Source organism: Vombatus ursinus, unplaced genomic scaffold (genome assembly GCF_900497805.2).
Source record: "Vombatus ursinus unplaced genomic scaffold, bare-nosed wombat genome assembly UNPS02014814.1, whole genome shotgun sequence".
Classification (NCBI taxonomy): Eukaryota; Metazoa; Chordata; class Mammalia; order Diprotodontia; family Vombatidae; genus Vombatus; species Vombatus ursinus.
Window position 1 is genome coordinate 14,213,622 of NW_020954592.1, and position 25,847 is coordinate 14,239,468.

Consider the following 25,847-nt stretch of genomic DNA (forward strand, 5'->3'; position numbering starts at 1 on the left):
TGTGTGTGTGTGTGTGTGTGTGTGTGTGTGTGTGTGTGTGTGTGTGTTAAAGAACACAGTAGTTGTGGATGAACTCATGAGCCCCCTAGACTTAATCCCAGAGCTACTGTGATTTAGCAGGAAGGTGATGCAGAGGGATAGAGCTCTGGGGCTGCAATCAGTAAGACCTGAGTTCAATCCTGGGCAAGTCACTTATCTTTTGCCCCAATTTCTTAGTCTGTAATGAGGATAATAATAGCAGCTACCCCCTAGGGTTGTTGTGAGGATCAAATAATATAGTAATTATAAAGCATAGTGTGTGGCACATATTAAGCACTATATTGTTGTTATTGTTGCTGTTGTGTCAAGAGGACCTGACTAGTGGACCTGGATTCACTACTTAATGAATATTTTGTGGTTTTGATTGTTATGTTATAATGTTGGGCTTCTCTAGACTTAGTTTTCTATCTCTACAATTGGATTAGGTATTGTCTAAAGTACCTTCTAGTTCTTACCTGTGATCCTATTGGTAAGAATGGGATCTAGAACCCAAGAAGGAAAAACTCTGAACTTTCCCACATGGCCAAATCTCTGGCATTCCCCTGAGGCTATAATCCCATCAACTGGCCTTTACTGTGGCTATGGCCAGTCTCCCAATTCTCTGTTACCCTTAACCTAGTCTAGCCCTTCATTGTTTTACCTGCCTATGGCCTCTTCCCACCATTAATCCTATCTAGGTTGCATTTGCAGGTCTATTACCTCATACTGTACTTGGCCACTCTCATAGTGATCCCTCTCATAGTCTTTCTGTATATAAGGTCCATCTTGTCACCATTAAGGTGCTCAGATTCTTAGAATCTAGCCAATAGGTCACTAATGTTCAGACTCCTTAAGAGTCTGGCCAACATGATGGATGTTCTAATAAACCTTGTCTCTGGCTGAAAGAAGGCTTGGGTTGAGTTCTTTTAGGCGGGACCCGCATGTTGTGATTTTGGGGTCCTAGCACCCCTAAACCTAAACACTATGAGAATGAGAACTTGTCATCAGAAAGGCCTGTTAATTTTACTTTCGTTACATCTTTCATATATACTGTGATCTCTCTCTCAGACATTGCCACCATCCTAATCTAGTCCCTTATCACCTCACCCTCTGAACTACTGAAATAACTTGTTGGTTAGTGTGCCTGACACAAGGTCCTCATGACTCTACTTTGTCTTCCACTCAGCTGTCAAAGTGATTTTCCTGAAACTTAAGTCTGATCATGCACTACCTATTCAGTAAACTCCAATGGCTCCCTCTCATCTCCAGAATCAAGTAGAAAATCCTCTGTTATTCAAAGCCCTTCATAACCAGGCCTCCTTCTGCTTTTCTGTTCTGTTGTATATCTTAACCCCCCCCCCCCCACCCCCTACCCACGTATCTTGCAATTCAGTGATACTGGCTTCTCAAACAAATTACTTCATCTTCCAGCTTCAGGCATTTTCATAAGCTGTCCCTCATGCCTGGCAATTTCTCCCTCCTCATCTCCTCCTGGAATCCCTGGCTTGCTTCAAGTCTCAGATAAAATTCCACCTTCTGCTGGAAGCCTTTTCCAGTCCCCTTTAATTCTAATACCTTCTTTGTGTTGATTTATCTTCTTAGCAGTTTGAGAGAAGGGATTATCTTTTCTCTTTATTTGTTGTTGTTGGTCCTTTTTCCCTTTATTTGTTGTTGTTGGTCCTTTGTTCTCAAAGAGAACCAATGACATCATGAGGGTGATGACTTGCACATGAGTTGGATATGAGTGGGGTCAGCCTCACTCCTCCAGTCATCTAAGTCCAGTGACAAGACAAAGGTCAAGGGCAATTGTCCTGGATGCAGCAGGTGACCTAGGTCTTTCCCAGTTCTCAATTTGTCTAAAGCCACTGCCCACTCAATAACTAAGGACTGGGTAAGAGTTGAGACAAAAGATGGCTCAGTTTACCATCACGAAGATATCAGTCTAGAAGAGGAAGATACCTGTTCTGGCCAAAACAAAAAACAATTGCTATTTATACTCATGCTAAGCCATCAAAATCCAAATAGTGTGCCGCTGAGGCATAGGTTGGGGTTATTATTGACCATTCAGTGAAAACCAGTCATTTGGGTTTTAAGGGGGAGTCAACTAGCTCTGTTTATTGGCTGATAGACTGAATCTCATATGGGCAAATCACTTAATCTCTTTGACTCTAAGTTTCTGTAAAATGGGTATGATAATCCCTACCTCACAGGATCATGAGGAAAGTATTATGTAAACTTTAAAATGCTATAGGAACTTGAACCATTTTTTAGTTTTAATTTATTCATTTACTTAGACCAGACATGACTTAATCCATGTAGAGCTCCCCAGTAAATAAACTTTTGCCATTGCAGATATTAAGCATCCAGCCTCTTTGCCTACAACTTTAATTTTTAGAGAATTAGCTGGGTCACTGAAAGCATTAAATGACATCATCATCATCATCATCATCACCGCTACAATAATTGGCATTTATATAGCAAAACAGTTATCAAATATTATCTCATTTGATCTTCATGGTGGGAGGGTAGGGTGCTATTAGACATTTTATAGATAAGGAAACTAAGGCTGGGAGAGGTTCAATGACTTGCCCAAGGTCATACAGCCAATAGGTATCTAAGGTTGGTTTTGAACTCAGATCTTCCTAACTCTGGGTCACTGGCGCTCTATCCACTGCACCACCTACCTGCCTTCTATCCCTTGGTTAACAGTCACACAGCTGATGTGTCTTAGAGACAGGAACCATGGCTGTGACTCTAAGGCCAGTTTTCCACCCACTATACTATGCTACCTCTCTGTTTTTCTTTAAAATTGAAAAACACTGCTATATATATTATCCTAAACCATTAAGAAAGGTGTTGGCAGTTCATCCTGTTCCATGTTTTTCTAGGAATTGGAGAACCATATTCTTGCTTGGATTTTAGGTTATGTGGTTCTGCTAACCTTTATCTATGTGTACTACAAAAAAGAGTCCAGAGTCAATGGGTCCCAAATTCAAGATACTGATTTCTTGGCAGGAACTCCAGAGCCTACAACATTTTAAATAGAAAATTCAGTTAGGATCATAGATATGGAGTTGGAAAGGGACCTTTAAAGTCAACTCATTCAGCTCCCTCCTTTTACAGGTAAGGTAACTGAAGCCCAGAGAAATCAAGTGATTTGTCCAAGGCCAGCCAGTTCTTTTATTACTATATTTTACTTTTTTCAGTCAGCAGAAATCTCCTTTATTTCCCTCCCACTTAATCCTCCCCACTCCTCATGAGAACAAAAGAAAAACAGCTCCTTTAACAAACATGTATAGATTCCCATTCTTTGCTACCTCAAAAAGAGCTGTAAATATTTTTCTACATCCTTAGGGTTTGTTTTGCTTCTAATTTTCCTTTCTCCCCTTTCCTTCCTATTTTGTTGTTGAATGAAGTATTTTTTTGTACCCAATTCTACCTGTGTGTTTATTGTTTCCTTTTATCATTTCAGATGAGAGTAAAGCTTAAATGTGAGCCACTTCCCCTAGAATCTTCTCCTCATTTGTATAGGTGTCTGCTTGTATACCCTGATTCTATGAGATGTTCCTTAATTTTTCTTTCTTTCCCTTCCCCCCGATAGATTCTTCTTCCCTTCTTTTAACATTCTTCTCTAATGCAATGAAGATATAACAGAACCATTTCCAGCCCTAATTAGACTTCCTCTTTGACTCCTAAAGATACTAAGATTTAGAGGGGACACATGTACCACATAAGCCATTTATCCTTGTTTAGTCTCTTATGATTGTTCAATCATGTTATCCCTTTATCTTTCTCTTGATTCTTGTGTTTGAACTACAAAATCTCTATGCAGCTATGATCTTTTCATCAGAAATGTTTTGTAGTGTGTTCATTAAAGGTCCGTGTTTTTTCTTGTAGGATTTGACTCAGAGTTTTGCTAGGTTAGCCATTCTTGGTTGTAAGCCTGTATGTCTTTTGTCTTCTGAAATATCATATTCTAAGCATTCCATTCCTTTATAGTGATGACTTCTAAATCATATGTCATTCTGACTGTAGTTCCTCAGTACTTGAGTTCTTTCTTTCTGACTCCTTGTAGTATTTTTTATTTGACCTTTAAGCTCTGAATTTTGGTTGTAATTTTCCTGGAAGTTTTCATTTTGGGGTTTCTTTTAAGAGGTGACCATTGAATTCTTTCTATTTCCGCTTTGCCCTTTGCTTCTAAGAGATCTGAGTAGCTTTTTTTTTTTTTAAGATTTCTTGAAATATGATGTGTAGATAAAGGGTAACACCAGAAGCAAATTAGAAGAGCGAAGAATAGTCTACCTGTTATATCTATGGAGAAGGGAAGAATTCATGACCAAACAAGAGAGAGAGAGCATTACAAAATGTAAAATAGATAATTTTGATTATATTAAAAAGCTTTTGCAGAAAAAAAAAAACCAATGCAACCAATATTAGAAGGGAAGCAGAAAGCTTGGAAACAATCTTTGCAGCCAGTGTCTCTGATAAAGGCCTCATTTCTGATATATAGAGAACTGAGTCATGTTTATAAGAATACAAGTCATTCCCCCATTGATAAATGGATAAAGGATGTTAACAGGCAGTTTTCAGAGGAAGAAACCAAAGCTATCTACAGGCATATGAAGAAGTGCTCTAAATCACTTTTTGATTAGAGAAATGCATATTAAAACAACTCCTATCAGATTGGCTAATATGATGAAAAAGGCAAATGATAAATTTTGGAAAGGATGTGGGAAAATGGTGGAGTTGTGAACTGATCTAACCATTCTGGCAAGCAGTTTGGACCTATGCCCAAAATGCTATAAAACTGGACATGCCCAGCAAAACCACTTCTAGGTCTCTATCCCAAAGAGATCATAGAACAGGAAAAGGACTCACATGTAGAAAAATATGTATAGTGGCTATTTTTGTGGTGGCCAAGAATTGGAAATTGAGGGGATTATCCATCAATTGGGGAATGGCTGAACAAGTTGTGGTATATGAATGTAATGGAATATTATTGTTCCATAAAAAATGATGAGTGGGCAGACTTCAGAAAAACCTGGAAAGGCTTAATGAACTGATGCCAAGTGAAGTAAGCAGAACCAGGAAAACATCGTGCACAGTATTAACAGTTTTGTATGATAATCAACTATGAATGACCTACCTCTTTTCAGCAACACAAGTAAAAAGGACCCATGATGGAAAATGTTATCCACATCCAGATAAAGAACTGATGGACTCTTAATCCAGATGAAAGCATATGTTTTTTCACTTACTTTATTTTTTTGGTGGTTTTTTTCCCTTTTGATCTGTTTCTTTCACAACTGTGACTAATATGGAAATATGTTTGACATAATTGCACATATATAATCTATATCAAATGGTCTAATATTTTAGGGATGGGGAGGGGAGTAAGGGAGAAAAATCTGTAACTCAAAATCTTATAAAAATGCATGCTAAAAATTGTCTTGACACACAGTTGGGAAAAAATAAAATACTATTTAAAAAAAAGAAATACGTTGTATAGACTCTTGTTTTGGTCATATCTTTCAGGTATTCCAGTGATTCTTAATTTTTTTCTCCTGTTTTCCAGATCAGTTGTTTTTCCTATGAGATAATTTACATTCTTGTTTTTTTTTTCCTTTCAGTCTTTTGATTTTATTTTATTATTTCTTGTCTCATGGAGTTATTAGCTTCTATTTGGTCCATTCTAATTTTGGGGGAGCGTGTTTCTTGGACAGAGTTTTGTAACTTTTGTGCCAGGATGCTAATTCCTTTTTTAAATCCCTCTTTTGTAGCTCTTATTTCTTTTCCAATCTTTTCTTCTAGCATTCTCATTTCTTTAATTTTTAAACTTTTTATTTTATCTCTTGCTTTATCTTTTCTAGAAAGTGTAGTTGAATTTGTGCCCAAAGTTTGTTTTTCTTTTTGACCTTGCTTTGGAGTCGTTCTCTTCTGATTTTGTGATTTGAGCATTCCTTAACTGACCTTTGTGGTGGGATTCTTTTTTTGATTTGCTTATTCTGTTCTACTTCCCTGACTTTGAATTTTATTAGAGACAGACTCTCTGCACTAATGGAGAGAAGATCTGGGCTGGTCCTATTGCTAGTTTCTTGGTGTATTGAGTGTTGTATTGTTCTAAACTCTCAGGGACAGTTTAGGCTAGGGACTAGCAGCTTATCTGATCAGGGTCAAATCTCATTTCTGCTCTCCTGGTTGAACCTGCAGTTGTCTGACCTGGGTTTGAATCTAAGCAACAAGAGACTGCTGCTGGACTCAGCCTCTGGCCAGCTTGGAAGCAAAGTGTTAGAACCACAAACTTTCCTTTGCTGTTGGATTCCTGCCTTTGTTATTCTTCTGCAGAGTTCATACTGCTCTAATAACTGGAATTGAGATTCCACTCTGCTCCAGTGGTTAGAGCCATATAGCTACTGGTTGCTTTGAGCCTTGGTACACAGCCCAGAGTTCCTTATCCCTGAAGGTCACTCCTGAGCTCAGGTCCTGGTCTCAGTTTGCCATGATCTATGACTGGAGATGGTATAGTGAGCCATAGCTTCCAGATGGCGTTTGTTCCCACCAGGTAGAAGGCCCTAGAATGGGTATGGCTGCTTTTGCCCCAGAGTTCAGTCTCTCCTTATGCTAGACTGTACTGATGGACTCAATCTAGTGTATCCATATACTCCCAATCCCTGTATGCTGACATAGGCTGGAAAAATTACTCATGGTGACTTTTTCTTACATTTCCCTATCAGGATTCAGACTGGTGCATTTTCTAGATCTCTTTGGAGGAGTTGGAATGAGAGGTGTGTGTGTCAAGAATGTAGAGCTCAGGTGTACTTTTTTCTGTTATTCTTACATTTTAGCTACACCTGGCTATGTAGTTTTAGGTGGCAGAGCTAGGATTCAAACCCAGTCCATGTGATTGCAAACTGAACACCCTTTCAATTAGACCACTCAGCTTCTCTTTCTGTAATTAGATAGGATACCACATTCCTGACTGGTCAATATTTACTGTACTTCTTTGTATTCATCCTAATTTTACCGCTTTTAAACTTGAAGAGTTGTCCCCTGGTTCTTCTATTCTAGGATTTGATGATCTTGTTGGAATTTACTGTATTCATGTATTTCAGATTTTTCTAGCCATATTTTTTAAGTCTTCTTCCTATATTAAAGGGCCCAACTCTTCCCTTGATCTAATCCCTTTTATCAAGTTAGTTTTCCCTCTCTTGATATTCCCAGACTCCATTATGTCTTAGGATGTATGGCTTTGTACGTAAGTAAAATGATTTCATTTTGCTTTTCAGTCCCCTTCCAGTGATTTATTTTGTCTGACCTTTTTGCACAGATATATTAGGCTGGTGGTTCATGCAATATCTCACAACTCCTGTATTGCTTTCTTGGATTGTAAAAGATAATTTCAGAGCACACAGTTCCTTAGATAACACTTTGATTATTGACACTGGCCCGAATTGAACCTAGCAGAAGCTTTTACATCCTAGTTATAGTTATCATTTCTATGCTTGTCTGTCATTTTCCTCATTCTTCCTATTGTCTTTTTTATATCATTTTCTTGTTTCTATAATATTCATCATTGGGGTATGTGGGGTATTCATAGAGGATATATATATATATACATATATATATATATATATATATATGTATATATATATATGTTTTTTTTTTTGGCTAGGCAATGGGGTTAAGTGGCTTGCCCAGGGTCACATAGCTAGCAAGTGTTATGTATCTGAGGTTGGATTTGAACTCAGGTCCTCCTGAATCCAGGGCTGGTGCTCTATCCACTGCACCACTTAGCTGCCCCTAGAGCACCTGTATTTAAGAAGACCTATATGTACCAGAAATTCTGATCAAACTTAAGCTATAGGCCTTCAAAGGTACTGGGAGGCCTGCATTTTCAGAGATTAGGAGTGGAGATGTTTGCTCTAAAAGCAAGTTTTGTTTAGGATGTGCCCCATCTCTTACTATTTTGGAATGACGCTGATGAGTCTATCATCGATTTAGGACCAGATGTCCAACCACAACTCCCTGTTGTCTATGCCTCCAACTCCCCAGTGTTGGGAATAACAAACAGTGGAAGATGACACAACTGACCCAGGTCTAAAACTATGCTCAGTCACCAAAGGACAAAGAAAGGGGTGGGTTCTAGCCAGATGGTCTTTCTCCATCCTGTGATTGGCCAGGTCCTCCCTGCTACACTTATCCCTGTGATTCAGGGATACTAAGGTAGAAATCTTTTCCCCCTGCAACCTCTCCCTAAACTCCTTATTCTTATCCATCACTGTCCTTCTACAGCCTGTATCTTTTTCTCCCTTTCCATTTCATTGTGCTCTCTGGAACCCAAATTGTTAAGAGTCTTCATACTAGATTCCTTCATCTCACTCCCTTTCCACATTCTGGGGCTCACAGAAGCCTGGTTCTCTATAGGGTGCTGCATCCCTGCCACCCTCTTCAGGCAGGTTGCTCTTTCTCTCATGTTCACTGACACATTCACCAGAAGGAAGACGCGGCACTCCTTGCCCACCCACTGCAACTTTCAGATCCTTTCTCTGCCAGTATCAGTACCTTAGCATGTCCAAGTGGTATAAATCATCTTTCCCTCTAAACCTGTCCCCCTGCATACTTCCTATTTCTGTCAAGGGTACTGCTCTCTTCTAGGTCATCAGGTTCCTCTCCTGAGTCATTCTTTATTTCTCTTTCTTGCCACACATTCATTCACTTGTCCATTTTACCTTCATAACATCTCTCTCTTCCTTCTTTCCTCTCAATCATTCTGCTACCATTCTTTCACATCCTTGTCACCTTTCAATTGGGTTACTCTGATAGCCTCTTAGAGCTGAATTGGTTCTCATTTTTCCAATCAGTTAAAGCTGCCCAAAGCTATCTTCCTAAAACAAAGTTCTGACTATTTTACTTCTCTGTTCAAAAATCCTCAGCCAGGCCTTATTTCTTCTAGGATAAAATGTAAACTCCTCAGCCTGGTGTTTTGATGCCTTCATTAATGCCTCCTGTCTTTCTAACCTTATCTTAATTACTTCCTTTATACATTTTATAGTCCAGCCAAACTGCAGTCTTTATTGTTTCTTGAACTTATTACTCTCTCCTGCCTTTATGCATTTACACTAACTGACCTCCGTGTTTGGAAATGTATTCAAGCAATCAGTCAATCAACCACTGCTTACTAAATACCTCCTTTTCTGTGGGCCACTCTGCTAAGCACTGGGATTACAACAGTCCATTCCCCCAAGGAAATTACATTCTGTCAGGGGTGACTTGTAAGTTTATATACAGAATACAGTTATCCCTTCCACATCATGGGGTTTGGGGTACAGTGTCCCCCCTCCTTCCCTCTGTGATATGGAAAATCCACATAAAATTTTTTGGCCATCCCTTTCTACCAGAGAAGAAGTCTGAATTATTATGGTATTAAAAGATAAAATATGTTGATTTTAAAAATTAACTTATTTTAAACTTAAATACACAATAAGAAAAGAAAAAGAAAACTCCAATTTAAATATTAAAATTAAACACAAAAGAAAAGAAAAAAAAAAGCATTGCCATTTACACAGCAGAACATAGGAGAGGATTCAAGATATAGAGCAATAAATTTCCAGTTCCAGAAAGCCTATATAATACATACTATGCATTGTATTCAGAGCTATCCACCATTTCTTTGCTTCCTTGTAAGTTTTCTTTTGTTCTTTGCTGTGCACTTTTTACTTTGTTCTCCCCCTTTTCTTCCCAAGAAGGCTACAGTTAAGCATGGAGATACAAATACACACACACACACACATACACATACGCATGCATGCCTACGCACGCATTCATACATACAGATATACACACATACACACAAAAATATATACATACATACAATCACTTACATATACATACATACACCTAGATATCTATAATCATACTCATATATAGACATACATTCATATGCATCTATGTAAGACCTTACTATACTTATTTGCCCTCTATTTCTCTGAGGGTGGATAACCTCTTCCTTCTTAAGTCCTAGTCTTTCCATATTTTTCTAAGTCCACCAATTAGTTATTTCCTACACCACATATTCCAACCTTATGCTGTCTAGTTATTTTAAATAGTCTAAAACAATATTGATTAATATGGCTGACATATCTTTCCTATTTTTCTTCTGATTAAATCTATTTTAGCTTTAACTTTGTCTGAGCTCATGATTACTACCTGTTTTTTTCCCCTAATAAATTCTACTCCTAATCTTTATTTTATATTTGTGTGTATCTTTTATTTCCTATCCCAGCTGACTCCTCTGCTTTACTTCTACCCACTACCTTGCCCCTCTCCTATTACTTAACCTACCCCCTCCAAGGATCCCTCCCTTATCCTCCCATTCCTGTTAATCTAAACATCCTTCTATAACCTCATTCCCCTTATCCTATTACCTCACCTTCCCTTCTAAAAATCCCTCTTAAACTCTCCACCCTCTCTACCCCTTAGTTTTTTATTTCTTTCTGAATTTAGATGATGTATGTATGTATATATGTACTTTTTACAATCATATCATACTCTAAGTCTACCCCATTCTTTCTTACTAACTACCCAATTACTAATAACAATCTTAGACATATATCATAAATTTCTTCATATAAAAGAAGAGCAGTCTGTCCTTATTGAGTCCCTTGTAATTGGTCTTTGATTTGTACCTTAAGTTTCTCTTGGATCTTATATGTCAAATGTTCTATTAAGTTTAGGTTTGTTTTTGTTTTTGTTTTTGTTTTTAACAAAATCCTGAAGGTCTGGCAATTCATTAAATATCCATTTTTTTTTCCATTCCCAATTATGCTTAACTTTGCTTGGTATGATGTTTTTGACTGCAGTTATTTTGCTCTTCGATATAAAGTGGTCTCTGACCTGTGGTCTTTTAATGTTGCCACTGCTAGGTCTTGTGTGATTCTAATTGTGGAACCACTGAATTTCAGTTGTTTTTTTATTATTGCTCATCATATTTTATTCATGAGCTGGGGGTTTTGGAATTTGACTATGATATTCCTGTAGGTTTTCCTTGTAGGATCTCTTTCAGGTAGTGATTGGTGGATTTTTTCCATTTCTAATGCTTGTTCTGATTTCTTGTTCTAATGCTTCAGGACAATTTTCTTTAATTATTTCTTGTATTATTTTGTCAAGGTTCTTTTTCTGATCATAGTTTTCAGGTTGTCTGATTATTCTTATATTTTTTTTTTATTGTGATCAAGTGACTTGCCTGGGGTCACACAGCTAGTAAGTGTCAGGTACCTGAGGCCAGATTTGAACTCAGGTACTCCTGACTCCAAGGCTGGAGCCCTGTCCACTGTGCCACCTAGCTGCCCCTTGATTATTCTTATGTTTAATCTTCTTGATCTGCTCTCCAGATCAGTTGTTTTTCTTATGAGATATTTCACATTCTCTTCTAGTTTTCATTCTTTTATATTTTGTTTATTATTTCTTGATCTCTTTTAACTTCACTTGCTTCCCCTTCCCAATTCTAATTTTCTTTTTTTTAATTAATTTATTTTGATTTATCAACAATCACTTCCATAAGCTTTTGAGTTTTAAATTTTTCTCCCCACCACCTTCCCTAAGACAGCACACAATCTGATACAGGCTATACATATAAATTCCTATTAAACATATTTTCACATTAGTGATGTTGTAAGTAAGAATTGGAACCAATAGGAGGAACCACCAGAAAGAGGAAACAAAACTCAACAGAAGAAAAAAAAATAGCAAATAGTATGCTTCGATCTGCATTCAAACTCCATAGTTCTTTCTTTGGATGTGGATAGCATTTTCCATTATGAGGTCTTTGGAGATGTTTTAGATGATCCTTGTATCGCTGGGAAGGGTTAAATTTATCAATATTAGTCATCGCACAATGTGGCTATTATTGTGTACAACGTTCTCTTGGTTCTGCTCACTTCACTCAGCATCAGACCATACAAGTCTTTCCAGGTTTTTGTGAAGTCAGCCTATTCATCATTCTTATAGCACAATAATATTCCATTGCATTCATATACCACAACTTGTTTAGCCATTCCTCAATTGATGGGCATTCTCTCAATTTCCAATTCTTTGCCACCACAAAAAGAGCTACTATAAATATTTTTGTACATGTGGGGCCTTTTCTCATTTGTTGTATGATTTCTTTGGGATATAGCCCTAGAAGTGCTATTGCTGGGTCAAAGAGTAGGCACATTTTTATAGTCCTTTGGGCATAGTTCCAAATTGCTCTCCAAAATGGTTGGATCATTTCACAACTCCACCACCAATGCTTTAATGTTCCAATTTTCCCACACCTTCTCCAACATTTATCATTTTCTTGTTTTGTCATCTTGGCCGATGTGATAGGTGTGATGTGATACCTCAGAGTTGTTTTGATTTGCGTTTCTCTAATCAATAGTGATTTAGAGCATTTTTTCGTTATGACTATGGATGGCTTTAATTTCTTCATCTGAGAACTGCCTGTTCATATCCTTTGACCATTTATCACCCAATTCTAATTTTCAGGGAGTTGTTTTCTTCCTTAAGATTCTGGATCTCCTTTTCTAATTAGTTGACTTCCTTTTCATAATCTTTTTTTTTTTTGAGATTGAGGAAAATTACAGTCTCTTATTTGATTTATAATGTCTTTTTTAAGTTCTTCTATGAATTCTTTTTAGGCAGATCGCCATTTGGCATTACTCTTTGGGGTAGGAGAGGGTTTTTTTTGCTTCAATATCCTCCTCTAAAGATGAATGCTGGTCTTCTCTATTCCCATAGTAACTTTCTGTGATTGGATTCTTTCTCCTTTACCTGCTCATTTTTAAAATTTGTAGCGGCTTATTTTTTGTAATCACCTCTAGTCCTGGGGTATGGGGGTTGGTGCCTCTGGCCTCAGATACCCCTTCAGTTCTCCCCTCTGTCCTGGAACAAAAACCAAGAGCTTTGCCCTCCTGTAAGTACCTACAGCCAGAGGTGTCCAACCCCACTGCTTCTGCACTCACTGGGCTGTGCTGGTTCCTTCTCACCCAGGGTTACATCTTGGCAGTGCAGCTGAGTGTGGTGTTCCTTATCAGCAGAAGTTTCCTCAGTCTTCCCTAGTTGAGACACCTGTCAGGGAGGTGAGAGATCCTGTGGCTAGGGTGGAGGCTACCGCCCAGTCCAGTTGGCCCTAGGATTTACAGCTTGCTATTTCAGTAGAACTATCCTGGATGTGTTTACATCTAGGTCCTGGGATTTTTCTTTGGATCTTCTCCAAATTGACCCAGGAGGACCACTGTTCTGCCCCGACTCTCCTTTATTTTTACTACTCTTTGTTCACCCTGAGGTGCTATTTAATCTTGTTTGTGGGGTAAATCAGGAGAGCTTGGCATTTTCTGACCTACTCTGCCATCTTCCCAGTATCCTCTACTAAAATACGTTGATATTATACAATACTATATATATATTTTATGCCTTTCTGAGTTTCTAAACTTATTCTTTGTTGTCTGCTGGTCTTTGCATGTCATCTGTGGTTTCCGCAAAACTCCCCCAAAATTCCTGTTTGGTTTCTTATGGCAACCCTTGATATATCAAAACTGCGATGGGGAAAGTCACGGTGTGGAAGAGATAACTGTATGTGCAAAATGAATACAAATATATTTTTGGTGGGAAATTACCCTCAACTGGCTGAATCAGGAGAGGCTTCATGTAGATAGAAGATGGTAGTTGACTTGAGTCCTGACTGAAACCAAGGGTTCTACAACGCAAGCGAGGAGGGAGAGCCTTCCCAAACATGGGGATCAATAGCCGGAGCAAAGGCATGGATGAAGTCAGGAGGTGCAATATTGTGTAGGAGAACATTAAGGAAGCCAGTGGGGTTAAATTGTAAATATATGTGGAGTAGTAATATTTAACAGGTTGTGAGGAACTTTAAGTGTTGTTCAAAAGAGTGTATATCTGATCTTAGAGGTAATAGGGAGTCACTAGAGTTTATTGAGTAGGAGGGTGACATTGTTTTACTTGTACTTCAGGAAAATCATTTTTGTGGCTGTCTAAAGGATGAATTGGAGTGGGGAGAAACTTGATGCAGGAAAGCAATACCAAATAGAAGCTATTTTAGCAGTTTAATCAAGAGGTGATGAGGCCTGAACTAGGGTAATGGCTGTGAGTGTAGGGAAAAAGAGTACAAGAGATGTTTTAAGAGATAAAAGATTTGGCAATGAATTAGGTGTCAGTTACTCCTTCATCTCTGTCTCTTTAAATGCTTATTCTTTTTTAAGGCTCAACTCAAGTGACATCCAGGGACAGTGGGGTGTTGCAGTGGATAGAGCACCTAGGCCTGGATTCCAGGAAGACTCATCTTCCTGACATCAAATTTGACCTCAGACATTTACTAGCTGTGTGACCCTGAGCAAGTCACTTAACCCTGTCTCAAATTACCTTTGTCTTATGTTTGCCAGTGGGAAGGAAGGAAATAAGCATTTATTATACACCTACTATGTGCCAGGCACTGTGCTAAGTGCTTTATAAATATTATCTCATTTAATCCTCCCAGTAACCTTGAGTGGTAGGTACTATTATTATCCCTGTTTAACATATGGAGAAACTAAGGCAAATAAAGTTAAGTGACTTGCAGGGGGTCACACAGCTAGTGTGTAAGGCCTGATTTGAATTGAGATCTTCATAACTCCAGGCACAGTATTCTATCCGGTATGCTTCCTTAGTAGGTTATAATGCCTATAAATGTTTAGCATTTAGAGACTGTTACACTTTGGTCTTTTTCTTTTCAGTTAATTGCACATAGTAGGAGCTTAATAAATAGTTGTTGAATGAATGATCCTCTCTTATCCTATCCATTAATTTCTAAATACTTCCTCTCCGGTTTTGGCAGAGAGTACAAGCAATCATTAATAACAGCTGAAAAGCCCTCAAGTGGGTCCCTTCTGTGTAGTCTTGTGGTAGAAATAGGTGTCTACTGAGAGGACAGTTCATTGAGTTAGTTCATTAATAAATGTATTTTGGACAGTTACAACAAATAAACTATAGAAACAACTGAAAAGAAGGAAAAGAGAAGTTGAATTCAATTTGGCAAAATGCAGTGTTGTCAGTGATTCTAAGATGTTCCCAGACTCAAAAACCTATGTATTTTTTTTTAAAAAATCAATATTTTGCTGATTATGATATTTAGCAAGAAGTCATGGATCCCCACAGTGTTGGAAGAATCAAAATGCTGACTCAGTCAGCAATGGAGAGACTCATAGTATGTAAAAGTTGGCTGTAACATGTTCCTAAGGATTACTTGTATGCAGGAAATTTCACTGGGAAAATAAGTGCATTTTAAAGGGGAAAATATTGGCTATGCCAAAAATTGAACATGTTGCCCATTCATGGGAGTTTGGTTTGGTGCAATGCAGGATATTTATGAATGGTGTACTTGTGGAGAAGCAAAAGATGCATTTTCTAAATGAGGTGATTTTTGGCATTATGATTTTGAGAGTTTCTGTTAGGGAAATGGGAACAGACAAGAAAATCCTAAGTCCTAGTTGTAACTTTAGCTATTCACCAGCACTTCTCTAGGTCACAGTTTCCTACTTTACAGAATGAAATGTTTGGATAATATCATCTCCAACATTCTATAATTCAGATTACAAGTGAGGCGAAAATAAAATGAAGCAAATACAGAAGTGCATCTAAACAAACTTTGGTGAAAGTAAATACATGAGAAAGTTAAAACCTTCCTTTCTTGATCTTGAGGCTGTGACCAAGTATTTAAGAGGTGGGAACATATCATAGAGGTCCTCGAATGTTAGAATTAAGTTTTTGGAATTAATTCTCTTTTTTGAAATTTGTTATTTTTAGGCAATTTTTAAAAAAAATTTTTATTTTTAGGCAATTGAGGTCACACAGCTTGTAAGTGTCAAGTGTTTGGTCTGAGACTGGATTTGAACTCAGGTCCTCTTGACTTCAGGGCCAGTGTTCTATACACTGTGCCACCTAGTTGCCCCTGGAATTAATCCTCTTAGCACTGGGGACAAATTGTGGACTTTTAATTTAAGGAAGCAATAATAGACTGACATTGTTTAAAGCAAAATTTTCATTTGGTCTTCGATAGAAATTATTTGTATCTTCCCTCTTCAGTAAGACCACTGGATTAGGATAGGCTGTCTACAAACCTGTATAGCTTTATGCTCATTTTGAGGTTTGAGTGCCTGTCTAATATTATGGTATTATATGTCATTTAACATTTTGCAGTCTTGGGCGTTTATAATTGTATACTGTGGCTAGTGGGCTGAGTTTACCTTTATATCTGGTGAACTTTGTAATTTTAGTTGTAGAATCAATAAAATGTTCATGATAAGACTATTTGGCCATGTTACTTGTTATATCTCCTACCTGTGAAATAGCTTTGTCAGGTAATGAGAAGAAATACCTCTGAGGCTCAGAGGCAAAACCCCATTTTGGCACAGTCACTTCTTTCACAAGTGGCAAAGAGTCTCCTTAGTTTCAATTAAGAAATTTCAGTTCAATTTATTGAGTGCCTCTATTGCAGTAGTCACTTATATACTGCTCTTGGGTATCTTAGGAATGTGCAGTTAGATTAATCATGTCTCTAGTTTCTCCTTTACTTCTACATACTGTCAGTTTTTTGGCCCTTCCATTCATTATTACTACATTTTTTAGAGGACAGCTGGGAATAATAGTGAACAGGCATAACTCAATTAATTCAGTTTTGATGCCTGTTAGCTGCTTTTTCAAAGGCTCTTAGGGGAAGACATTGAAATCACAATTCTCAAAAATGATATTATAGTCTGTCTGTAGCTTTTATTTACCCTTATTGTCACTTCTTTTACCTTGAATAAAAAATTGAAATGATTTCTAGACATTTCCAATAATGGATCACTTGAGTACTAATTGTTTTTACCCACTGCTTAGCACAGTGCTTTGCAGAGATTAGACACTTACAAATGTTTATTGAATTAAATTGTGTCAAGGTCTTCCTTATTCAAATGCTACTGGATACATGTTGAGATCTATAAGTAATTTTATCTATAGCTAGAATATTGAAACACAGACCAAAGATATGTGCAGATGTAACTGGATAGCTGAGAGGAACAATTATAGACAACCAATTGCTGTCATGGGCAGCTCTGCAGAACAAAACTGCTTGCAGCCAATACCAAATGGCTCTGGTGCCCGGCAACACAGTAGACTTCCAGGATGCTCAATATAACAGGGACTAAGGCTATTCTTCCACTGACCTTTTAATTGTATCTATATACACATTTCCTAATTCACCATTAAGTAAGATTATCTTCAGAAGTAACTGGAAGTTGGAGAGGGAGATTTCCATTTAAAGGAGGAAAAAAAAAATCTATTTCAGAAATAGAACTTTCCCAAAGTAACATTGGCCACCTCAGAAGTAGTGAAGTCCTCAAGTAGCAAGTAGAAGATCAGGGCCTCAACTGAAAGGATTACTGTTCAGGTATTCATTGGACTAGGTAATCTCCAAGATCCTGCTAACTCCAAAATTCTATGTTTTGGCATCTGTTGGCATGTATATTTGTTTCACATATATATGGGCATTTGCATTTTTGAAAAATACAAATGGAAATCTTGTCATTCCTGGAACTAAAAATCATCCTTTTCCTTGAAGGAAGGACTTTATTGTTAGAGAGAATCTAGAGTGCTGGACCTGGACTCAGGGATCCTTAAACCATCTCTGACATTTCCTAGCAGTATTACCACTGCAAAGTCATTTAACTTCTCTGAGGCCTAGTTTGTTCATTTGTCAAAAGAAAAGGGCCAGATTAGATGGCTTCTAAAGACACTCCCATCTCTTAACACTGTGATCCTATGATTTGAAAGGGACTGGAATATATTTTCTTCTGGTTATTTTTAAAATATTAAATAAGTCATAATAATAACTGACATGTAGCCCTGTAATATTTGCAGACCACTCTGCATTCCTTGTGTCATTTCATCTACACAAAAATATTATAAAGTAAGTAGTACATATGTTGTTATCACCATTTTATAGATAAGGAAACTGAGAAAGGGTAAATGACATATCACAGGATCCTAGATTTAGAGTTGGAAGGGACTTCAGACCATGGAGTTCAACCCCTTCATTTTACAGATCAGGAAATAGATTTTAAATGATTTGTCCAGGGTCACTCAGCTGAGGTAGCATTACAATCCAAGTCTTTCTGATGCCAAATTTGGTGACCTGGAAGCCATGTAGCACGTTGCTGGGTGTAGAGTCCAGAAGACCTGAATTCAAATTGGCTTCTGACACTCACTAGCTGTGAAACCCCATGTAAGTCACTGAACTGCTGTCTGCCTCAGTTTCCTCAACTGCAAAATGAAGATAATAATGGCACTTACCTCCCAGGATTGTTGTGAGGATTAAATGAGATATTTGTGAAGTTCTTAATACAGTGCCTGATCAGAGTAGGTACTTAATAAATGCTTATTCCTTTCTCTGTATTGCCTCTATTGGCCCAGGGCCGTACAAATAGTGTCTGAGGTGAGATATGAACTCATCTCTTCCTGCTTTCAAGTATAGAACTTTATACATCACACTATGATCATATGCCATTTAATAATCTGTTTCTGGGCTTTTCATGAATAAGTTTTGTAAAACAGAAGCCACAGTTTTAACTATTTCATTAGACTGGGACTTAATTTTGGTGAATGTGCATATTTTTCTTAGCTTGCCTAGAAGTATTTTCCGTAGATATGAACACTTTCATTTTTCTCTCTTTATCATTGTTTGGATTTTAGAAAATGAAGAAGTCAAGGAAACAACTTTACGAGAGCTTAAAATGCTTCGAACTCTAAAACAGGAAAATATAGTGGAGTTGAAGGAAGCTTTCCGAAGAAGAGGGAAATTATACTTGGTGTTTGAATATGTGGAAAAAGTAAGTAACATTCTGGAGCCAGGATCTTCTATTTAGAATGAATTTTAAAATTATTGAAGAAGCTGTGCTGCCTTATTGTGACTATCAATTATTGTTTATACATTTGATTAAAATGAAGACATTGTTACTATGACATAATTACTATGAAAAATTATTGAAACATGCATAAATATTTTTATGAAACATTTTAATGAAATCTCATGTGATGTTTTTTAGAATTTAAATGGTATTACTAATTTAGATCTCTAGCCCTTAGCATCTGGTAAACGTATTGTCATTATATTTTGTACCATATTTACTTTGAAATAAACCTATAGTAAGCCTCTGAAGACACATGTGAAAGGATATACCTTAAGTAATTTATCCTTATCATAATCTTGTATTTAAAGCTTACTAAGTTATTGAGTATTAAGCAGTATTACACATATTAAAAATTTTAACCAGATGTGTTTAAGTTTTCTACCTATAAATTTTTTCATTTTAATATTTTTAAATGTTAAATTTAACAGGTGCTTATTAAATGTCTGTTTTTTTCTGGCATATCATGTTCTGTGCTAGAGACAGAATCATAGTTGTAGATGGTAGAGGAGACCATCATAGTTTTTTCAGCTAGGTAAGGCATTTTCCAATTTTATAGATAAGTTAGTGAAAATAGAGAATTTAAGTAATTTTCCTAAGTTCACATATCTAGTAAGTAGCAAAAGGAAACCTTGAATCTAGAATCCAGATCTCCTGCCTCTTATAGTAATGTTCTTTCTACTACATCATGCTGTATTGGAAGCAAGACATTGTGTCTAACTTTGAGGAGATTGCAGGCTCATTGCGAATGTGAGACATGTGAACCCATTATAGAATGAGAGAGACTGAAATAGGGGTTGGATCTGTGATTTCCTTGGTATAGAGAACCCCGAATGAGGAAATTCTACCAATATAGAGCAAGAGAACATTACAAATGATTATTTGCCAAAATGTGTTGGTGTAGACAGTGATTTTTACGGATGTGCAGCATATTCAGAGAAACCACTAGGGATTAATAGAGTTAGAAAAGGCATAGTAGAGGGAAATAGGATTCTTTAAGATAGGGCTCTAATGGATCAAGTTCATATCTTTAACACAGGCCCTCCAAAACATAGTCTCACACACCTGATCTCAGCAAAAGTCTCGAGAGATGGCTCTGCCTTTCACTTGTGCTTACTTTATCCCAAACCTCCCATGAATGCTTGTGTTATACTTTTCCCCTTATGTAGAATAAATGAAATGACTGCCCATATAAGTCAGATCAATTAGCGGGCAAATCTGGGACTTGGAATTAGATAAGTTCTTTCCCTTCATGTCTTCTGTCTAAATTTTGTCCCATAGACCTCTTGGAGTTAGAGTAGTAGTAGGTGACCTCTCAGGTTGTCTTCTAGCTTCTGTGATTGTATCCTCCCGCCATTAGAGATGGAAATGAAGAACTAACCACTTTGCAACATTAACTTGTCAAAGATTTGTTTGGCCTTGTTTGTTAGCAAAATCAACACAGTAGTAATTTTTGTCACCCTTTGATATGTTATCTCTATACTTAATATACTAATGGAAAGCAACTAAGACTCTGCCCTTAATTTATGATTGTACATCCCTAAAATTAAATGTCTGATTTTACTGTCTGTTTAGAAAGCATTATTTGTTTTAGAAAATTTCAGAATTCATTTTTCAAAAGCAAATAAGTCATATCTTTCTCTACCATCTAGAGAAGCATGTTAGGTTAGTACCTGGTAATGTAAAGTGCTATTCCAAAATCTCTAGTGTTCCCCTATGTAAAGACTAGGGCTCTGTAGGTTTAGTGGGACTTTTCATTTGAAGTATTGTGCTTTGATTGTATTTCAAAGAAATATCTCATCTTAAACTAAAAGCAGGCAAAATCTTTTTATGTAGAACTGAGTAATTGTTGTGCTTATAGCCTTTCCTGTGATTATGATGAGACAAACTTGTAAATAAGGCACATTATGTTCTTTTTTCTCTTCTGTTACTACAGTGTTGCTCCAAGTGTAAGCTTTCTACCTTTTGGGGGGAAGTCTTTGAGAAGTTCTGGAAGCTAATTCATATAGACTTTCCCTGTCCTTACTATGCTATCTGTCAGTTTTTCCTAGCCATTGCATGTCTACTAGGGTTCCTCCCCTCCTCCCACTCGGCACTCCTGTGTTCTCTCTCCTCCTCTCTTATTATCCTTTAGATTAACATTCTTAGATAGACATTACATCATTTTCAAGATGAGGAAAAAAAGGTAAAAATTCTTATTTCACTACCCTTCTCAATAACATAAGTCTTTCAAAATTTACAGGAAGAGAGAGAATACTAAAGATGTGTACGTGAGAAATTCCCCTATTGTGAAGGTCTGGTACATCTCTGTTACCTTCAGCATCAAATATAAGATCCTCCTTTTAGCTTAAAGGCCCCTTTTGACCTGAACCCGTCCTACTTATCCACCTTCTGACTTCCATGTACTTTGTGATCTAGTGATGCTGGCCTCCTCTCTTTTCCTTGCACACAGCATTCCTTCTCTCTCCTTCATACATTTTCTTCAGCTCTCCCCCATGTCTGGAACATCCCCCCTCCTTGTCTCCACCTCCTAACTTTCCTGGCTTCCTTTGAGTATCAGTTAATGTCCTATCTTCTTCAAGAAGGTTTTCCTGTCTCCCTTAATCTTAGAGTCTTCTCTCTGAGATTACCTTTAATTTATCTTGTTCTCTCTTGTTTGTACACAGTTGTTTGCATATTTCCTCTCCTATTTGATTGTGAGTTGCCTGAGAACAAGCACTGGTTTTTGCCTTTCTTTGGATCCCCAGTGTGTGGCACTGACTCAGTGTAGTTGCTTAATATATACTTGTTGACTTGACTGGATTTCACAGTTGCTGTAATAATAGAAGTAGTTTTGTTAAGGTACAGTCAATGGTATTTCAGGCTCTACAGCTAAACTAAAATCTATTACTTGATGTATCTGTTTATTTGCAGGGGTGAGAGGGTGGTCCCTTGATTTTCAGAATAACTGATATATTATTTTAGCAGTGTTGCCATAAACCTGGTATACTCCTACCTACCCACTCCTATTTTTCTTCCCTCCAGCAAGTCCCAGAACATTTTTTGATAATTCCTTTACCCTTTATGGAATATTGCATTAGCCATCTTCCTAATTTTCCTCACTTTTAAGGTTCTCTATACAGCGTCATCACAATAGCATTGATTTAGAGGTTGAAGTGACCTTGGAGAGAGAATCAGCTGTGTGTCCCTTAGCTGTCTGAAGCTCAACATGACCAAAACCAGCCTCATTATCTTTGCCCTCAAACCCTACCCATTCCTAGTTGCCCAGTTTCTATTTATGGCACCACTGCTCTCTTAGTAAGCCTTAATTACTAAATAGGCTTTGCCTCAGTCAAACTGAGACCTATTAAGGACCTTAGCTTGAAAAGGCCAACGATCCCCATTGCATCATGGGCCATCTCCAGTTGTCCTGATCTCTATCTAGCCACTGTAACCAGATGGCTCCGGAGGTGAAAGTGAGACTGGTGACCTGCACAGCCCTGCCTCACTTAAATCCAATTCACTTGCATGTCATGGCATTACGTTCCTGATTATCAAAGGACAAATAGCAGTAGCAGCTCTCATTAGAAACCTCAGAGTCATCTTGAACTTTTCCCTCCCACTCACCCCACATATATCCAGCCAGTTGTCTAAATCTAGAATCTTACGGCTTCTACCATGCCAATATCTATCCCATCTGTCCCCTTCCCTGCATTCACACAGCTGCTATCCTAGGTCAAGGCCTTATCACAACTTGTTTCAGTTAGTGCAGTGTATCTTAATTGGCCTTTCTGCTCCAGTCTTCACTTTCTTGTTCATCCTCAGCTCAGGCACCAAATTTATATTCCTAAAGCACAAGTTTGTCCAATGTCTTATACATGTTAATATTGTTCAGTTTTTTTTAGTGGTGTCCAACTCTTCATGACCACATTTGAGGTTTTCTTGGCAAATATACTGGAATGTTTTGCCGTTTCCTGCTCATTTTACAGATGAAGAAACTGAGGCAAACAGGGTTAAGTGATTTGCCCAGGGTCACACAGCTAATAAATGCCTGAGGCTGGATTTGAAGTTTGGTCTCCCTAAGTCTAGGCTGGGTACCTCTGTCCACTGTACCATGTTGCTGCCCATCTTGTATATAGTAGTCACTTAATGCTTGTTAGTCAAGTGATTATTGTTCACATGCTCAAGGAACTTTAATGATTTCTTTTGCTTTTAGGAAAAAATAAAAAATTCCTTCCTCATTTCCCCCACTTAGAAGTCCCAGCTTCCTTCAAAACTTTGCTTACTTACCACCTCCTATAGGAATCCTTTCCTGATCCTGTCTTCTTCCCAAAACTCCCACAAAAACTTTTGTATAGTTTCTGTATTTAATTTTCTATGTAAATACGCTTTCTTCCAATTTCCCCCTAATATTTAAGTTCTATGAGGGCAGAATTACTTTATTTTTCTTTGTGTTTCCAGTGCTTGGCACAGACCTGGTGCCCAATAAATGATTATTGAGTTGAACTGAATTCATCAAACCCCCTTTCAGGTCATTCTGTGCTACACTATTACTATCCAATTAATATTCCTAAAATACTGTATTTATCACATTTCCCATTTCTTTTTATTTATATTTATTTGTTTAGTTAGTTTTAGCTTTCAACATTCACTTTTATAAGATTTTGAGTCTCCCTCTCCTCCTCCCCCTCCCCAAGACAGCTATAACCTGATATAGCTGACATAGGCTATTACATATACAATCATATTAAACATATTTCTACATTATAAATGTTGTGAAGAATTAGAACAAAAGGGAAAAACCATGAGAAAGAAAAAATAAAAAGAAATAAAGACAGAGAGAGAAAATAGTATGCATTGATCTGCATTCAGACTCCATAGTTCTTTCTCTGAATGTGGATAGCATTTTCCATCATGAGTCCTTTGGAATTGTCTTAGTTTTATAAACTATCAATGTTTTGTCATCACACAATATTGCTGTTACTGTGTACAATGTTTTCCTGGTACTTCTCACTTCACTCGGCATCAATTCATGCAAGTCTTTCCAGATTTTTCTGAAGACTGTCTGCTTATCATTTCTTATGGAACAATAATAGTCCATTACATTCATGTACCACAACTTGTTCAGCCATTCCCCAACTGATGGGCATCTCCTCAATTTCCAATTTGTGGCCGCCACAAAAAGAGCTGCTATAAATATTTTTGTACATGTGGGTCTTTTCCCCTTTTTTATGATCTCTTTGGGATACAGACTAGAAATGGTATTGCTGGATCAAAGGGTTTTGGCATAGTTCCAAATTGCTCTTCAGAATGGTCTAATCGATTCACAACTCTACCAACAATGCCTTAGTGTTCCAGTTTTCCCACGTCTTCTGCAACATTTATCATTTTCCTGTTTTGTCATGTTAACCAATCTGGTAGCTGTGATGGGGTAACTGAGAGTTGTTTTAATTTGCATTTCTCTAATCAATAGTAATTTAGAGCTTTTTTTCATATGACTACAGATAGCTTTAATTTCTTCATCTGAAAACTGCCTGTTTATATCCTTTGACCATTTATCAATTGGGGAATGACTAGTATTCTTATAAATTTGACTTCGTTCTCTATATGCTTTAAAAATGAGGCCTTTATCAGAAACACTGGATGTAAAATTGTTTCTCAGCTTTCTGCTTTCCTTCTAATCTTGGCTTTATTTGTACAAAAACTTTTTAATTTGTTATAATCAAAATTATCCATTTTGCATTTCATAATGTTCTCTATCTCTTGTTTGGTCATGAATTCTTCCGTTCTTCATAGATCTGACAGGTAAACTATTTCTTGCTCTCCTAATTTGTTTATAGTATCACCCTTTATGTCTAAATCGTGTACTCATTTTGACTTTATCTTGTTATACAGTGTAAGACGTTGGTAGTTTCTGCCATACTGTTTTCCAGTTTTCTGGGCAGTTTCTGTCAAATAGTGAGTTCTTTCCCCAGAAGCTAGAGTCTTGGCTTTATTAAATAGTAGATTACTATAGTAATTAACTCTTGTGTCTTGTGTACCTAACCTACTCCACTGATCCACCACTCTATTTCTTAGCCAGTACCAAGTAATTTTGATGATTGCTTCTTTATAGTATGATTTTAGGTGTGGAATGGCTAGGCCACCTTCCCTTGCATTTCTTTTCATTAGTTCCCTTGATATTCTGGACCTTTTGTTCTTCCAGATGAATTTTGTTATTATTTTTTCTAGTTCTGTTACATAATTTTTGGTAGTTTGATTGGTACGGCACTAAATAAGTTAGAAAATTGTCATTTTTATAATATTAGGTTGGCCTGCCCATGAGCAGCTGATGTTTTTCCAGTTATTTAGATCTGACTTTATTTGTGTGAGGATTGTTTTGTAATTGTGTTCATATAGTTCCAGGTTTGTTTTGTCAGGTAGACTCCCAAATATTTTATAATGTCTACAATTACTTTAAATGGAATTTCTCTTACTATCTTCTACTGCTGGGCTTTTTTTTTTTTTTTTTTAGCAATATATAGAAATGGCTGATAATTTACGTGGGTTTATTTTATATCCTGCAACTTTGTCGTTTCCCATTTTCAAAACCTTACATGGCTCTCAGTTGCTTGTAAGGTAAAGTCCAAATTCCTTAGCTTACAATTCAGGGCCTTCTAACCTGGCCCACATGTATCTTGTCTATCCTAATCCACAAGCACCACCTCACCTATGAGTATAAGTCATGTTGTCTATCCAAATGGGGCTACTCACTGCATCCTGAAGGGGTCTTATGCTCATGTTTCTTGCTATACATCTTTGCTTTCAGAAGGGAGTTAACAAATTGACTTCCCTGCTTTTCTGCCTTGCTGCCAGAACACTATCTTGAGTATT

At 37.3% G+C, this 25,847-nt stretch overlaps 1 protein-coding gene across 2 annotated transcripts in view; it reads left to right on the plus strand.

Annotated features, from left to right (window-relative positions):
* CDKL5 (cyclin dependent kinase like 5) overlaps positions 1-25,847 on the plus strand; it is a 266,772-nt gene that overhangs the window by 153,800 nt on the left and 87,125 nt on the right. For both annotated transcript variants that reach the window (XM_027835406.1, XM_027835407.1), the window contains exon 5: positions 18,781-18,917. In XM_027835406.1, coding sequence (XP_027691207.1) covers positions 18,781-18,917 — 137 coding nt within the window. The remainder of the gene's footprint in view (positions 1-18,780; positions 18,918-25,847) is intronic.